This window comes from Ailuropoda melanoleuca, chromosome 10, assembly GCF_002007445.2.
Source record: "Ailuropoda melanoleuca isolate Jingjing chromosome 10, ASM200744v2, whole genome shotgun sequence".
In the NCBI taxonomy this organism is placed as follows: Eukaryota; Metazoa; Chordata; class Mammalia; order Carnivora; family Ursidae; genus Ailuropoda; species Ailuropoda melanoleuca.
The window spans coordinates 67,241,282-67,260,204 of NC_048227.1; the positions used below are offsets into that span (position 1 = coordinate 67,241,282).

An 18,923-nucleotide genomic window follows, 5' to 3' on the forward strand; every position below is an offset into this window, starting at 1 on the left:
CTCAGAACAGAGATCGCGGTCAGCTCTCCACTGAGCTCTCTTGGCCACTCTAACTCTGTTTCTGCCGGTGCTGCTAAAAACCCCGCAGAGCCCCAGTTTGTGAGCCCCACAGCCACTTTCCCAGCCCTTGCTTCCAGGGCCCACACATCTCTGCCCTTTGTGCTTCTAACACCGCCAGCCACCCCAGTTCCCGCGCGTGCTCCCGAGCTCCTGGTTTCAGTGTGGTTCACGCGCACTCTGGAGCGCTGGTTGTCAGTCTGGTTGCGTGCACTCCCGAGCTCCCAGTTTCAGTCCAGTTCCAGTGCATGCTCCGGAGCTCCCGGTTTCCGTCTGGTTTCTCACAGGTGCCAATCTGTGAGTCTGCCTGCTCCCCCGTGCAGGTGGCTACCACTTCCCGGCGCCCGAGCACGTCGGCTCCTTCCCCCTTCCGTTTATTTTCCGATGTCTGTGCACGGATTCACGGCTCCACACTTCGTACCTCAATACTCAGCACTGGAGATGGTCGTTCGTAGAGATCCAGATGTATCTTCCTGCGTCTCAGGCTGATTCCATGGGTGTTCAGGATGATCTGGTAGATATCCAGCTCGATTCAGGACACCAGCTGAGAAAAGGTCCCCTACTCCTCCGCCATCTTTTTTCCTCCTCCTGCATATCTTGTCTTATAACTGGAAGTTTGTACCTCTTAACCCCATCACCTATTTTGCCCATTCCCCCACCTCCTCTCCTCTGGCAACCACCAGTTTGTTCTCTGTATTTATCAGTCTGTTTAGGTTTTGTTTGTTCATTTGTTTTGCTTTTAAAAATTTCTACATATAAGTGAAATCATACAGTATTTGCCTTTCTCTAACTTATTTCACTTAATGTAATAGCGCCTAGGTCCATCCATGTTGTCACAAATGGCAGATTTCACTTCTTTTTAATGGCCGAGTAATATGCCATTACTCATAGATGCCGCATCTTCATTATCCATTCATCTATCAATAGACACTTAGGCTGCTTCCATGTTGGCTTTTTAAAATAATGCTGCTATAAACAGAGGGTTCATGTATCTCTTTGAATTAGTTTTTGTATTCTTTGGGTAAATACCCAATAGTGCAACTGCTGGATTGTAGGGTAGTTATATTTTTAACTTTTTGAGGAACCTCGATACTGTTTTCCCACAGTGGCTATCTCAGTTTGCATTCCCACCACCAGTGCAAGACAGTCCCTTTTTCCCCATATCCTTGCCAACACCTATTGCTTCCTGTGTTGCTTTCAGCCATTCTGTTGGGTAGGACTATGCTAAATTTATTTAACCACTGTTAACAACATGACAAACCAGATGGTGTATTAGTCTCATCATGAACTCAGCATTATGTTGGGAAACAGAAATAAAATGTCGGCCTTATTCCAACTGTGTAACTGGTGTGTATGTTTAATCATTCTGACCCCCACGAGAAGTCAGATTCTAGAAAACAGAATGAAATAAAGCAATATATAACTTGGAGGCAAAAAATGAATTCTTAAGAATTTGAAGGCTAATAATTATTAGGCTGTTGGATTATCTTTGAACATATATCATATTAAACTTACTCTTTGTTCCTTTACTTTTTCTTCTTCCATAGTTTGAAAGGCAAGGACATGTGCTTCTTTTAAAGATTTATGTCTCTGTTGATGTTGTTCCTCTAATTCTTCAAGCTCTTGTGTAAGTCGTTGTCGTTCTTGTGTAAACTGGGCTTGCAGTTGCTGCAGGGAAGTCTGAGACTGGGAAAGCTGCATCTCCAGATTCTGTTTCAGCAAGGAAATCTATGCCACAGAATGGTACACAATGGAGAATAAGTACAACGCATATTTCACAAATTGCCAATCTAAGGGAAAAAAGCATGTCAATGATATTAACTATAGTCAAGTAATTGCCTTAACTAAATATCCACTTCAAATGTTTTACAATATATCAGATATTTAATATTTAGGTATCACCACTTTTAATTCTATTTTTAGTAAGTATCCTAAAAATAGACTGTTTTAGTGGTATTAAGTTTGTGGACTCTCTAAAGAACACTGTAGCCCATGTTTAGAAATACACCCATTTGTTACAATGAACACCTATGTTATATTGCAATAAAAATGTGTAATATGAAATAAAAACAGTACAACTGATGTTAATGTATTTATTACGTTATGGTCACCTCAAGGAGATGGTATAAAAAGTTAAACTGCTTATTTGTGAGGTGGTAAAGTTGAGTAGTTTAGAATGTGGGCTCTGAGTTAAAATCCTAGCTCTGCCACTTGCTATATTAATACTTCACTAGGCTGTGTGAGTTGAAGAGTGTTAACTACACATAGTTCACTTAGAACAGCCCCTGGCATGTAGTAAGTGCTCAATAAATATTAAGATTATTTGAGAATTAAAAAATTACTCTTTAAAAGATTTATTCATTTATAACTTATGTAAATAAAAAGTATTTTCACTTTTAAATTTTGATTTCATTCAAAGGATTTACAAATCTTTAAGCTTTTTAAAAAACCACAAACATCCCACAATCCTCTATTTATAGCCTCACAATGACAGGTACTTTAACTATGCACAACTGATCTGTTACTCCTTTTGTACACAGACATCACCATTAATATGTCTGCATTGCTTCTGGGTGTTTTCAAATACTTAAAATTAAGTCCCTTTTAAAGAATAAAAGCACAAAACATGTACATGTATATATATGTTCACATACACATTTGATATAACCATTTAATTTCATCTATTTCTCTTCTCATAAACAGGAAACTGTAACTTGGAACTAGATAACTCAACCGTATTCTAATAGAAGTCTGAAGCTAATAACAACAAAAGAGAAGCACATAAAAGTTGTTAAATCTGTTCCATTAAGTAATTTAAAATGCAATATGTGTTTACATACAAGTAAAGCAGTTTCTATGGCCAAGAAGGCTGAGGGAGAGAGGACACTGTAAAGTGAGTTTTTGTAAATGGGAAAAGATTTTCTTTTGATAGATGGAAGGCAGATATAGGATGCCTTCGATGTTTCACAAAGTAGAAGGGACCTGGGAAAATTAAAAGGGTGGAGAATCACCAGAGATGCAAAAAATAAGAAGGAAAAATAAGGCAATGCTACAGCAACAGTTAAGGCCATACTTGTAGTGTTTGAAGACTAAGACAAATTATACTATGTAACTTGTACCACTTTATGCAAAGAAAATCAGGATGAAATGAGTATTAAGGACAATCCAGAAAGAAAAAGTAAATCATAAAAGGGTAAAAGGCAACAAAAATGTGTGTTTGTGAACACTCATGTGTAACTGGTAGAGTCATTTTCTTCCCAGCTAGCTAGTCCTTGAAATAGAAAAGGCACCTGCCTACCTACTCTCTTCACACATTCAACCTTGTCGCAGACCCAGCATGGGGACCCATGTGACTGCCTTGTCTCTGGTGACAACTTGTTAGAACATGTATGGGAACATTAGGAAAAGACTATGTTAAATGTAGAATAATGACTGATATTACAATGATGGATATTGTCAAAGCTATTAATTGGCCCCTGGCCAAGTAAGGACAAATCCATCCAGTGAACAAACTGCTCAAGAAGCTGTCTGGCCTGCTTTGCATCTGCATCGACTCAAAGAAAAGGGGCATGGTCTTTCCAATTTGCACACAGGTACCGCATGTGCTAGTGGTAGCCCTGGGTCTAGTACCCCAGTTAAGTGTGCACTGAGGTTAGTAAGCCAGTCAGTTCATAGCAGTGTATCTGATTTTCTGCAATACCCACTTCAAAAGTTCACTGCATCAAAAAGAGCTCTTACATGTTAATTTGACTACAACTGACTCACGCTTTAACTATTTAAGGATGAAACTGACGAAGAACTAGAACATTTAAAATTAGGTACCACAGAAGTATAATAGTTACATATTTAAAATCTAAGCACACTTTCAAACCTCTCTAGCTTAAATAAAATACCCTTAAAATTTTACTTAATATTTTATACTTAATATACTTCACCGTGAAAGAATTGCAAAGTATTATTTTTCATTTTAGGATGTAAGATTAATCTTTGTAACTATGCTGGATAAAATACACTCAAAAAAGACATTATCATGCAATGCAGTGTTCAAATATACTTAGTTTAGATATTCTGCATTCTTAACTTTGAAAGCACACCAAAATAATATTAAGGCTATCTCAAATCTCTGGATTCATGCTCAAGACCATAACATGAATTCTATGCAGAAAGCCTTTATCATGCAATGCAGCATCAAAACTTACTTTGTTCATTTTATAAATAAATTAGTAGCATTGCATTAAATTGTCAGCCTTTATTTAACATGAAAATTACATGGCACTTTAAAACACAGAAATAATGAGCAAAGCAATGTAAAATGAACTAATGTTTTATAGCTATAATTTAAGCAGCTGAGTTTAGTATACTTTATGGAAATACATATTAATATGAAACTTCATTAATTCAAAATAAAAGAGAACAAAGATAGACATTGTGTAAAACAGTTTGGGCAATCGTGGTCAGTACTTTTATTACAAAATTACAGAAAGGCATTTGTTGAATAAATGAATGAAAATGGTTGTTCAAATTGTATTTTCAAGGTATGTAGTATAGGTATTAGTTCTATACATATGTTATAATTTTAATTTTAATGCTTTTTATTTTGTTGGTTTTAAATAAACCAGAAGAATCCTTATTTCAAAAAAGAATTTTAGTCCTCATTTAAAAAATTCTTACCACAGGTGTTTGATATGAAGTATATTCTACTGATCAACAGGTACGATACACTTTGTAAACAATTTTGAAGGCCAGGATCTTTACCACTTAAAACACTGATGTCTTTTTTAAAATAATTAAAAACATGGATACATTTCTCTGGAGAAAGGCAAGCTTTACCTACTTCCTACAGGGCAGTTTCACAAGGATTCTGTCCCTTCACAGTGGTGCATGAAAAAACACCCTCAAAATAGAAACTGAATCAAATCTGAGGTACCGCGGTCTGATAGGATGTCAACATGGGACATGGAATTATGTAACGCCAAAATATTTATCAATTTTGACAAGAAAGGTCAATGCAAATTCTTAGAAAGTCTACACCATATGATATTCAGTTCAATACTTTCAAATATATAAAACAACATTAAAAACTGCTAACAGAGGCTTGGAGGACAGTAAGGATAATTTATTACTATGTCAACAACTTACATAAATGTTCATGTAAAATGTTTGAAGGTCCTTGAATATTTTAATTCCTTTTTTTTCCTTTTAACCACTAATTTGCTATTTTTGAAGAGTCTAACTAAGAAAATAAATTTAGGGGCGCCTGGGTGGCACAGCGGTTAAGCGTCTGCCTTCAGCTCAGGGCGTGATCCCGGCGTTATGGGATAGCCCCACGTCAGGCTCCTCAGCTATGAGCCTGCTTCTTCCTCTCCCACTCCCCCTGCTTGTGTTCCCTCTCTCGCTGGCTGTCTCTATCTCTGTCTAATAAATAAATAAAAAATCTTTAAAAAAAAAAAAAAGAAAAGAAAAGNCCCTCTCTCGCTGGCTGTCTCTATCTCTGTCTAATAAATAAATAAAAAATCTTTAAAAAAAAAAAAAGAAAAGAAAATAAATTTAAGCTTAGGGGAATTATGACCATTCTGAGAAAATTCTGAATTGTTCATAATTTCTTGGTATTTTTCTAAGAAAACCTATAAACTGAATTTATCAATTAAGAACCACAACAATGCCTACTTAATGTCCTTAAGATGTTTCTGTAATATGTTCCCAATCACCCTCTCATTCTTCATTGAAAAAAATTAGATAGTTTTTGAGAACAAGACAGGATAGAGCAGAAAGATTCTTGCATGGAAGGCTGGGAAAGAATGTGTAGAGGGGTGGGCGGATGCTCGCCCTGCTCAACACCACTGATGGCAACAATTTGTGTGGACGATGACAGAGCAGAAGGGCTGAGCCTCAAGGGCTATAATGTTACAAAAGGGAATTAATGGGAATTTCACTATGTCACCAAGCCCTTTTACTTTTTTGTAGGAGATGAGTCAAGGCTTTCCCATGTTAGTTACTAAAAGATTTAACCTCAGTTTAAGGTTATTTTTTCATTTATAGCTATTCATTCATAACTAAGAAAAGATGACTATGTTGTCACAAGTATTCTGAAGTACAACTAATTCTGATAATTATCTTATTGGGGTTCTTACTCCTACCCCAATTAGTACATATAGTTTATGTACAGTGGTTCCGGTTTAATATAGTGATCATGCCCAAATTCTTACTATGTTATATGTGAATTTCTAGATGTAGACTTATTTCACCAACATTGAGAGAAATATCTTTGTTGCTTATTTTTAAATGGTGTTAAATGTATTCATGTTTTATTTTTTAAAAATTTTTATTTTTAAGTAATCTCGCCACCCAATGTGGGGCTCATACTCACAACCTCAAGATCAAGAGTGTCATGCTCCACTGATAGAGCCAGCCAGGTGCCCTTTATTCATGTATTTCTAATTATTTTTTTTACATAGAACGCAAGGTTTAATATAAAAGGAGGTAAAATGTTCTTTTCTCGCATAGAATTTAGAAAGGTATGAGGAAATAGTTTTACTCCAGAAGTATCAAAATTTCACAGAACATCTCTTGACTCAAGCTTTGGTTCCCCTAAGACAAGAGCTGGCAAACTGCAGCCTGTTTTTGTAATTTAAGTTCTACTGGAACATGGCCACCCAGATTCACTCCCCTATTGTCTGTGTCCGCTTTCATCATACAACAGCAAAGTCCAATAGCTGCCAGGGAAACTGCACCACCCACAAGGCTTTGGCCCTTTACAGAAAATGTGCACGGACCTCTGCCCTCTGATATCAAGAAAAATATTCAAGGACATTCAGCTCTGTTATTTTAAAGAACATTGGGTATGGTAAAAAATAAATCTCATGGGGTGCCTGGGTGGCACAGCGGTTAAGCGTCTGCCTTCGGCTCAGGGCGTGATCCCGGCGTTATGGGATCGAGCCCCACATCAGCCTCCTCTGCTATGAGCCTGCTTCTTCCTCTCCCACTCCCCCTGCTTGTGTTCCCTCTCTCTCTAGCTGTCTCTATTTCTGTCAAATAAATAAATAAAATCTTTAAAAATAAATAAATCTCATTTTTTCTCGTCATATGACATATGAAAAATTTAAATAAAATCTTTAAAAATAAATAAATCTCATTTTTTCTCGTCATATGACATATGAAAAATTTTTAATTGAGTGTTTACATTGGAATATTACTTTGAAGTTTAATTTCTACATACTTAAGAACATTAATAGCTCTGCCAATTCTTAGAAAAGGGATTTACTTCAGTTCACTTAAATCTTTTAATAATTACATCAAAATGTAAAATATGTTCTGAATCTCATGAACCTTCACGACTCTCTAACACTTGTTTATTGATACTACTTTCTCAAAAAATAGTTTAACGAAAGAAAAGCATATTTACACTTACTTGCATTGTTACAGTATTTTTGAAAACTATTAACTAGTTAACATTTAAATAATAAATTTTATGTTTGAGAGGTAATATCTTGCTTGGCTTTATAATAAAAATATGCTCATTAATACAGTGTGGCAGATGTATGCACATACACAAACAAATGGCTGAAAGCTTTTGTTCCTTGTATACAAAACAGAACATATTGAATGCCTAAGTGTATTTTTGTATACCATAAGTTAAAGCTTTAAAGCAGTGATGACATTTATGCAAAATCAAAAGTACAACATGCCCTGTGTACAAATTGTAAGTGCCGCTCACTTACATTGTTGATAGATTTATGCAAAGCTTCACCCAGAGAGTGCCGCTAGGAAGAAAAAAAATTAAAGGAATAAAGGGAAACATTCAGAAATCAACTAAGTGAAAGAAAGAGGGATATAAAAGGGAGATTAAAACACAGGACATTAATTATAATATGCTCAAGAAAAAATAAATTGAAAACAGTTCTGAGAAAGGAATTAGACAAAAAAATTTAAGACACACAATCTAAATTATCTGTAGTCCCTTAAAACAGTATCTGATGTATGTGGGATGGCAGACTTACCTATGCAAGGCCAGTACATATAAATCAGAGTTCAGTTGAAAAAGTAAAGGTTACTGAAGGACCCAGAAGAAATATTACCATTCTAAGTTCCTCCCAGAAATCTAAAATATAATGCTTCAAAAGCATTATACTCAGTACTGGTATAGTATGCTCACAACAGATTTCTCAAGAGATGAGCAGATGAGAAATGAAACACTAACTTGATTGTCTGCATAATTTGGGGGCCAAAAATAAATGAGTTAATCATTAAAAATGTGAACATTTAATAATAATCTGATTTTATACTTGGGGGAAAGAAAGAAGAGATGCCTTTATATCTTTTTTAATCCTATTTTCTAGGATATATCTGACAAAATTACTTATGACCTGGGTTTACTTTTCAGAAGTTCATTGCAATTTTGAGTGACATGAAACAACTGGAAAAACCCACGCCATCTCTTTCCCCAAATAGGGGGGAAAATGTGATTTCATTTTCAGTTGCCTCATTTTTTTTGCCTTCCAAAAATACAAAATAGTATCTTAAAGTTATATTAGTAATTTAAGTAGAAAAGCTCCTGTGAAATAGTTTTTACTTTGGACATTAATCAAATTTTCAGACAGAAAATAATTCTTTTTTTATAATATGATTATTCCTTGGTGTGTCATAAACTAAAACTTGTTTTTATCTGGTAAATAATTTTTTACTAATAATTTAGACTAATATAAGATATAATTTAGTATCCTAGAGTTATAAAAATAAGTTAAGAAAAAAGATTAATTTCTATTTGGTTATTCTATAAGTGCTCAATTTAAAGTTTCTCATATATATAATACATAAAATTATATATGTAATACATAATATACATTTTGTACATACATACACGTTTTCTGTTATATATATTAGCTGTATTAATTTTATTTTTCTTTATGCTTTCTCATGCTCAATATTCTTTATATACTAAATAAAACACTTCTCCAGACTTCGCAAAATTTATGAAAAGCTGAGGGATTTTTTGTTGTGTTTTTTTGTTTTTGTTTTACTTCTTTGTATTTCCTAGTAAAATGTATGGCATTTACTTATGAAGTAGATTTTATTTTTCACTCTTTAAGTAAGGTATCACCGGACAAATACATGTATGTTGTTTAGGATTCCTGAACTAACTGATAAAACTAGGCTAATATGACAGATCATAAAGTGGCATGCCAGGTCTTCCCTTAGAAATTCTAGATTTTAGGTTTTATACAACGGAAGTATATTAGAACACTTGGAATCTAAACTTACAGGGGCACTGCCTCTGTCAACACACTGTTCTCAGCCATGGCAATAGTTAAACCAAAAGGCACAGTCTTTGAGCTGTGACCTGGGGTAACTCACATCACAGACCTGGCTGTAGCAATGGGGAAATGCACAAGGGCTACTGGGTCACAATACTCTTATTGGTTAATACATAAATGAAGTAAGATTTTTTTTTTTCACTTAGAGGAATCTTTATTGGAGTACTATTAAATTCCAGGAAATATCTTAAGTATAGAGTGATAGAGTTGAATAAGACAATAAAAACGAATATACAAAAAAAAACAAAAAATAAAGAAACAGTTGATGATAAAAATTATGATAAAAAAAAGATTGCTGTGATAGAAAATGACTAGAAGTGATAGTGGGTTGATTGTAAGAAACATCTGTTGAAAGAAGTGGCGTTTCAGCTTGGAATCAATGAAAAAGCCAGCCATGAAATACAACGATCCTGGCGAAGGTGCATCCAGGCAAAGGGATTTGCTAGCACAGAGACCCTGCGGGGGAGTGAGCTGGGAGTGACTGCAGGGACATGTGTGCATGTGTGTTGGGGGGCAAGTTTGTGAGGATGACATGAGATGGGTGATTTTTGCAGGGGCCAGATGGCTTATGGTCTTGTAGGACCACAAAAACAGCCTTAATTCAATGAAGTACCTTAAGAGAATTTTAAGGAGGGGAATGGCAAGATCTGATTACATCATAAAAGATTACCTTGGTGCTATGAAGACAAGTGAAACTGGGGAGACTGGATTGGAGGCTATAACAATGGTGCCTTGGCCTAGTGTTTACTAGGGGCGATGGAAGCAGATGGAGCAGGCGTATGTTTTGGAGGTGTAATAAATAGGATTGACAGATTACATGAGAGATAAAGCAAAGAAAGAAATCAAGGATGACTCTTCAGTTTTTGTTTTGAGCAATAAGCAGTGCCAAGAAGTGAAGATGATGGGTTGGGGGATGGTGACTGGGAATCAATATTTTTGAGTCAGACATGTGAAATTTGAGATGCCTTTCAGCCAACCCTGTGATTCTGAGTTCAGGTGAAGATGTCAAGCCTAGAGATGTAACTTTGGAAGTCAGTGACATATAGATGGTATTTATGCCACAACACTAGATGAGATCCCCCAAGTTAAGTGTCTGCTTGGAAGAATATTGGATGAACTAAAAATCTGTATGCAAAAATATTATTTGGCAAGCATTCTATATAAGCAAGCTCCATGTTAATAAAAACTGATGCCTTATATAATAGTCAATTTGTTTTAAAACATCTTAAGCTTGTTCGTTTTTGAGATGAGTGAAAAGGGCCTCAGCGTATCCTCTTCAACAGATAGCGCTGATACCTTGACACAGAAGGCTTACTGAATGTGTTTCAGGATTTCTTTTCTTGAAGGATGAATATAATCAGACTTTCAGATAAGTGAGGAAGCTGAAAATAACTAAAAAAGTTGCTGCACTTAATTAGAAATTCAGAGCTTTGTAAGAAACTATGCTCTCAGGAGTCATCTCATTGTTCTAAACCTGAGTTTATTCATTTAGAAAACAGCACAAGGTTTTACATGTTTGCAATTTGTAAACATATTAGTATATACATATTGAAATCCACTGAATTACCAGCTTTTGGAGGACAAAGACTAGGTCTTATTCAGAGTTTGTATACAAAGTGCCTAAGGGTATGTGGCAAAAAGCAAATAGGTCAATAAATGCTTATTTCAAGAGTAAATGAATGATACGGACTTCTAGTTTTTGTTACTCGCTACCTTTTCCTCTCCCCCATAATAACAGAAGCAGTAAAGAGAGAATTTCAGTTAAAATGAAAAAAAGTTATTTAGAAAAAATACATACATCGGTATCATGCAGAAATCCTGTAGACAAGGCCAATAGATTCTAAGACTTAGAAATGTATTCTTGAGGGCGCCTGGGTGGCTCAGCCCTCAAGCGTCTGCCTTTGGCTCAGGTCATGATCCCAGGGTCCTGGGATCGAGCCCCGCATCGGGCTCCCTGCTCAGCAGGAAGCCTGCTTCTCCCTTTCCCACTCCCCTTGCTTGTGTTCCCTCTTGCTGTCTCTCTCTGTCAAATAAATAAATAAAATCTTTTAAAAAAATACTTAAAAAAAAAAGAAATGTATTCTTGGAGAAATGAACTACTGAGTACACCAAATATACTAAATATTTGTCCAGAGAATATTAATCTAAACAAAGAAAAATTGCCAAGAGGGAAAAACGCTCATTGAATGGCACCTAACTTGTCCCACTATAGTCTATTCTCCATACTGTAGCCAAAGTTTTGAAATTATAACATTTGAATATTTCACACTCCTGATTAAAATCTTTAAACAACTCCTCATTGCTCTTTAGACAAAGTCCCAACAAAACCCCAAGTGATCCAACCCTGCCTACCTCCCCAGCCTCCTGGCTCTCTGCTCTCCAGAGCAAAGATATTTGGGGGCTGCCTGAGGGCCTCTGCACATACATCCCCTTCTGCTCAGAATGCTGTCTCCTCCTCTTGGCCTGACTCCTGCTTCTCTTTCAGGTCCTAGGTAAAGGACCCCATGGTCAAAGAAACCTTCCCCAAGTTCCCAGACTATGTTAGGTCCCCAGGTTACACATGCCATGTACCACAGCTGTAATGAGTTCATGTGTCAAACTGTTATTTCTATTTGCCTTCCTTTCTAGATTATAAGCACTGGGAAGACAGAGATCATTATGACTCCATTATGGGTCTAGCACACCACTGGTGTATCAGAAGCACTAAATTTTTGGCAAACGTCAAAATGCTATCAAATGTCAACAGAAAGAATAAAATTCTCATTACTAATGCAAGAAATGTCATTTATCAAATTTTTATCTTCCTTGAAATAATACGTACACTGATCTTACACTGCAATTCAAGTAAAATATGTTAAAGCTTAATAAAATGTTCGAAAAGTCAGTATTTAATATATAATATGGTAATTTCTTAAAGCAAATTATGTAGTCTTTTTCTAATATTAATTTTAAGGTTTACTAATATCTACAGAAAAGTAACCAACAAACGTTTCTAAGTTTTAGAAGTGAAAATCGCAATTTTAATAATTCTCCTAAAGCAAAAAAAAAAGAAAAATTCATGAACAATTGTCCAATATTTAAACTAAAGTAGTAATGACAGGCATATAATAAATGAAATTAAGGTGAAGACAACCTAATATGTTAGACAGTTCTTAACGCTTCTCAGAGATTATCTTAAATAACTTTACAATCAAATACCCGTTGAACCCTTTCCGATCCCCAATGCTTTTTTTTTTTTTTTAGTATTTTGTCATTTGAAATTAGGAATATGCTAAGTTGATTTGTTACTACAATGGTATCAAAATGTTCCTAAATATTTTTCAGGTGTGTTCTGGGTCCTACTAACCCTGAAGGTACAAAGTGTTCCGCATTTCACCAGGTCTTACTATAATATTTTGCAGAACGGATATATACTTAGTACACATTAATAATTCCCCAGTATTTCAAGCATCTCTTTTTAAAGCCAGGTGTAGATAACATTGTTCCATCACTTCATGCTCTTCTTCTAATGGTACCAATTTAAGAACTGGATAAACTTATTCTAAAAAGGGAGGTTTTCGTAGGGAAAGAAAATTAAACATTTTTAGATTTGCAAATTAATTCAGAAAACAATTTAGTACTGTTAATCTTAGAAAAAAAAATCTCAAGAGGAAGGACACTAACAACATTAAGTCTGATAAAAGAGGATCTAATACAGTTAAAGTTTTTTTGACTGAAAAGAATTTAAAAACAAGCTTCCATATTTACTGAGGAAAATACTACAGATTAACTTTGAATTCAGGAATGGAAGTGTGAAGAATAATGGATGTTGGCTGGTTTTTGGTAGACTTTAATTCCATTCCACATTTTCTGGGGTCCTACCTGCTATTTCCACTCTCTGTTCTAACTGGTTTCTCTCTTTCTCCCTATGTTCTTTCCCTTCACTCTTTCTGCTGTTTTTTTCTTTGACTTCCCTTTTCTTTACTCCAGCCATCTCTTTTCCCAGGCTGCAGCTGGATCTCTGATGCTTGTTCTACATAGTTTCATGCTCTCCTCATTTCTACAGAGAGGATTCAGAACCTTGGGGTCAGCGTCATTGATCTCCTATCACTGCTCAGGGCTCTGTCAAGGTCTTTGAGTTAGCTGGGAAGAGCTGATTGTTCCAGCTCCCTTTCTAATCTCTCTACCTCAGAATCTATCTGTTCTTCCATTAAAAGGTACTATTGTTATTCTTTTAAAACAAACATAAAAACTGATGTAGGGGTGCCTGGGTGGCACAGCGGTTGGGCGTCTGCCTTCGGCTCAGGGCGTGATCCCGGCGTTATGGGATCGAGCCCCACGTCAGGCTCCTCCTCTATGAGCCTGCTTCTTCCTCTCCCACTCCCCCTGCTTGTGTTCCCTCTCTCGCTGGCTGTCTCTCTGTCAAATAAAAAATTAAAAAAAAAACTGATGTAAATATCATCTTTTTTCAGTAGGCAGAAATGCAATTTCTAAAGATAATTCCTTTCTTCCTAACATCAAACTTAAGAGTTGAGATGGAGCTAGCAGAATGAGCACTGAGCCAAATTTACTGTAAATTTTTGTGATCTAAATAGTGTAGACCAGTGCTATCAAATAGAATTATAGTTGAGAGCCATGTGTATAATCTAAAAAGTTTTTAGTAGCCATATTTTTAAAAAAGTACAATTATTTTTAGTTGTATATTTAACCCAATATATCTAAAACATTATCATCTCAACATGTAATTATAGCTTATAAAAATATTAGTGAGACATTCCATCTAAGTATCTGAAAAACCCAGCATACATTTTACAGTGACATCTCAATTTGGATGAACCTCATTTTGAGTGCTCCACAGTCGTATGTGGCTAGTAGGTAGCTACCATCTTGGACAGCACTGGTCTAGAAATCAGAACACAGTCTGCGACAGCCTGAAGAGGCTGGCTTCTCAGTTGTTCTTGATCAACAGCATTTATTTTAACGCTCCATTTCTTACTCATGTCATTGCCCTTTCCAACTGAGTGTGAAAAATTTTTAAATTTCCTGTGATGATAGAATCAATATGTCTAAAGCCAAACTTACCATCTCACCACCCCACTTCCCCTCAGTTTAGTTCATGACCTCCTTGTCTCAGATCATGCTCTTCTTTTGATTACCCTGGCTTGAAATCCTGAGTCAACTTTAACATTTCTTTCTCCTTTAGCAAAGTATTCCATCAAATTTCATGATTTTTTATAGTTTCTCTTGTATTCTTAGTGAAATAAACTTAGGTCCCAAATGGGTAGAATTATTATATATTATAATATATATATATATATAAAATGTGTGTGTATGTATGTGTATATGTATATATACACACATATATAAATTCAGGTCCCAAATGGGTAGAATTATTTGTACTTCATATATCTGACAACTTCCTCTTTAGTCACTATGCCTCAGTTTTTGCTCACTCCATTCAACAACCATTGAGTGCTTACTATATGCCAGGCAGTTTAAGCAGCCAGGTATGCAATTGTGAACAGTACAGATAAAGATCCAGTTTTCATGGAACTACATTCTAATAGGGAAAAGAACCAATATGAGGCTGTGTAGTAATAAATGTTTTGAAGAAACACAAAGTAGAATAAGAGGACACAGAGTGATGGAGGGTGCTATTTTAGAGGAGTTGGCTAGGGAAGATCTTTTCGAAGAGTTAGGATTGAGCAGAGAACTGAACAAAGTAAAAGAACAAGCCATGAAGATCTGGGGAAAGTGGGTTCCATGTGGAGGGACTGGCAGGTACAAAGGCCCTGCAATGGATTAAGCTTGGGTGTGTGTGTGTGTGTGTGTGTGTGTGTTTTCCAGGAACACCAAGTCTTCAAATGGACTACAGAAAAGGAAGGGAAGGAGTGGCAGGAGATGATGTTAGCAGAGGACAAATCATAAGGCTACTACAGGCCACAGTAAAAATGTGGATTGTAATCTAAATGTAGAAGGTTTGGAGCAGGAGACTAATATGATCCGACTTAGTATTTTAAGAGCATCACTCTGGCTGGTTGAGAAATAATATGTAGGTGGGCAAGAGAAGCAGCAGGAAGACCAAATGTAAGTTCCATTTGCAATGTAGGAGAGAGCTGCAAGCAGCTTGGACTAGGGTGGTAGTGGAGGAAGTGCCGGGCAATGGGCAGATCCTGGGTGCACTCTGAAGGCAGAGCAGCAGGACTGGCCGCCCAGTGAGAGAGAGGAGTCAGAGAGGGCTGAGCAGCAGACGGATGGCAGTGTCTGGGAAGAGCAGTCTGGCCCAGGTTGAGGGGTGATGGCTGGTACATGGTACGTATTCACGTGCTCTGTTCAGACATTTTGGATGATCTCTATTGAGATGTCTCCATTTCACCCTCACTTCAATATCACAGCCACATTAAACTCCCTAAAATAAAAATTTCAACATGTTATTCTCCTATCCATAAAGCTTTGACAGGATCCTACATAGCTCACTGAGTGAACTATGAACTCCTATAATTAAAAGTCAAAATTTTTCACAATGACCTATCTCCCCAACTGTCCCTACCTCATTTTTCTGTATTCCTCATAGTGCCTGGGAAATAAGAGTATATTCAATAAAATGTCAAATGAATAAAAATATTTGTGTTCATCCTTTACCCTATTTTAAAGTCACACTAAAGCTGACCTCTTTAATGAAATTTTTCCCAATCACATTGGCTGTGTCACTCTTTCTCTACTCTGTACTCCCACCCAGTGGTAAGTTGGTAAGTATGTGACAGCTCTCTGAAAAATAAAGCCCTGGTGTGTAGCTCGTGCTGGTACTGTGGTGTAAATACTCCCACCATCGATGACTGCTAGTCACCAACAAGTCCCAGAATACAGACTTGAGAAGGCCTGCACACAGTCAGGGCTGTGTGAGCTGGTAGGGGCCAGATCCAGCATATCACTGCTCCTACAGTACAAGCCGTCCAGACCATTTATGGTCACTCACTACAGAGTGACTTTTACTGTAGGTAAAATCCTATCAGATTGTAGGTATGTGGAGGCTAAAAACTGTGTCATATACACGGTGGCTATAACAAGCTAAATTACGTTGGGGCCTCAAAATTCAAAATGAAGAGTCAGACCCAAACTACAAAGTCCCATAGTTCTATGTCTGAATGATTGTAGGTCTCCCAAATTTCTCAGTCCACTGATCTGAATGAGGGAATTGGAATATTAAATCTTCATACTGGACCCAAAGTAAAATTTGCCCTGAAAAAGGTGAAATGCAGGAATATATGATGACATTTTAGGATCACCAACAGAAACTATGATCACAGAGCACTCTCTGCTCACTTTTCTTTAGACAGAGTTGAAGAGTATAAATGTAGTTCTTTTGCTTTAAAGGCACTCAGATGTACACTGATTACCCCTTCGTCCAGAACTAGGTATACTTCCTGGGCTAATCACTGGACAGCAAAAAAGAACACAATGAAACAGTAAGAGAAAACTAAAAATATGAAGTTAGACTCTGATCAGAGCACAGAATAAAAATAATAGCATTGGGAAATTTTGATAAAGAACAACTGATTGAAGAAAAATGAAATTCTTATGTCTTTCTTTGCCCATTTCTTGATAGGTAAGTTTAAATCAAAATTTAACTCTCAAGAGATTAAGTTCACATGAAAGATAAATTATTTCTTCTTTGCTCTAAGCAAAATGAAATACAGGTAAGCCAAGGCACAAAAACAGACTTGTGTTCAGTTCTTTCAGAAATAGTTAAAATACGTGAAAACACAGATCCTCTGATACTTTTCATAATATATGTTTCTGCCCAAGGGCTGGCCGTTCCAATTCTCTTCTCCACTCTTAGTCCTTAAGTGTCCCAGAGCCCAAGCCAGACCTGTTTTCCCTAAGTGCAGAGGGGTGCTGGCAGCACTAGGAACAAGGGGATGAGTGAGGCCAGTAGGAATAGTAGAGTGAGATGGTTGTAGGGCCCGGAGCTGGGGGTAGATGGTATGAGGACCAGGGCTCAGTAGGGGTCAGGCAAGTGAAAAGTAGGAGAGCAGGCACAACACACTGGCTCTAGGAATCCATCCAAAATAATCAAGAGAACAAGATCCAAACGGCCAAGAAGGAGGGAGGGGTCCTTTGTCCATAACAAAGTTCCATTAAAAAGACTGCTGGTCCTGCTAGAAGTTTCTGTCCTCTGACATGCCTGAAAAGAGTGCAACTTTGATAACACAATACCCACTTTCACTTCAGCGTGGAATTGTTTGTTCAACTGTTTTCCTAACTTTCTTCAGGTACAGAAGATCCCGAGGTGTAACAGCTATTTGCCACTTTATCTGCGGGAATGCATATGCTCTCTAGATTTTAGAAGTGGAGAGAGGGGAAGACATTCTCATTTTGGAAATGGGACTGATGGCATAGAGCAGAACAGAACAACTTCATCTTTGGAGGCAATTAATTCCTGGTGATATTGATATTTATGGTTAATCTGCTTTGAAAACTGATCAAAAAATTATTTCTGTGAAGTTGGCAAAAATTGGAGCCATTATGTAATAATTTACTTTATGACACAGAACTAAAATAATATGCAAAACATTATGTCCTCTCAGGAATAATCAATGCAGAACAGATATTGGGGGAAAAAAAAAGAAAAAATATCAGAGAAGCATGGATGAAATCTGACAGTTTATTATAAGAGATTACATGAGTAATGAAATTAATAGGAAACAGGTGGGAGAAGTGGTAGGTCCTTTTTATAGTGCCAAGTTCAGCCAAAAAATGTCTACGTCAATTCTCTGTGACTGAAAAACAAGGCAGACTTTCAGGGGAATTTTTCATTTTTATCATACAATTGAACTAATTTTTTTAAGTACAGAACATCATAGAAGAGTAGTACCGTTCTGCCCAGGAAGATCTGTCCTAGGTCTCTAAGTAGGTATATAAAATAAGTGTATAGAAGGTAACCAATAAGCAATGCTAACCTGGTGCCCACCTTCTAGTGAGAGCTGTTTTCTTTTTATTTGTGTCCGAATTTCAAAGGTTTCAAATTTATTCACAAAAATTCATGTACATACACTCCCTTTTCTGGGTAACATGATTAACTATTATGAAAGACCAGACACAAATCGGCAGGCCCCAACTACTCTTGAAAGATACTGCACGTATGTACCCTCTGTAATAAGTTATCTTACAGAAAGCCTATCCTGTTTATTCTGAAATTCATCATGATCACAAATAGAAAGATAATAGTAGACTTCTTACACTAAATTATGGAGCTGCTTCTTGTCCAAGTTCTGTACTTACTTATCAACTAGTGACTCATGCAGTCAGTCTTATTTAATAACGGGCTTTGCAGGAGAGTGCTAAGAATTCATAAATTTAGAAGTTGTATAAATGAGTGAAAATTCATTTAATTATAGTTATAAATGGAAATAAGTGAACCTGACATAAGAAGATAGACTTAGGAATATCACTACCTTTTGCTGATAACATTTTGAAGTGTAACAGGCAACATCCCTTTGCTGAGAAAGAAGTAAACACTTCTGGTATGGCTTTAGGCAATCAGGATGCATTTAATAAATTTTACCTTCTGGGGCC

At 36.5% G+C, this 18,923-nt stretch overlaps 1 protein-coding gene across 6 annotated transcripts in view; it reads right to left on the reverse strand.

Annotated features, from left to right (window-relative positions):
- FAM184A (family with sequence similarity 184 member A) overlaps positions 1–18,923 on the reverse strand; it is a 117,923-nt gene that overhangs the window by 26,983 nt on the left and 72,017 nt on the right. For all 6 annotated transcript variants that reach the window (XR_004628113.1, XM_034669050.1, XM_034669053.1 and 3 more), the window contains exon 10: positions 1,573–1,785. Coding sequence is in view for 5 of the 6 variants with exons in the window: in XM_034669050.1 (XP_034524941.1) it covers positions 1,573–1,785 (213 nt within the window). In the remaining variant the exon portion in view is untranslated. The remainder of the gene's footprint in view (positions 1–1,572; positions 1,786–18,923) is intronic.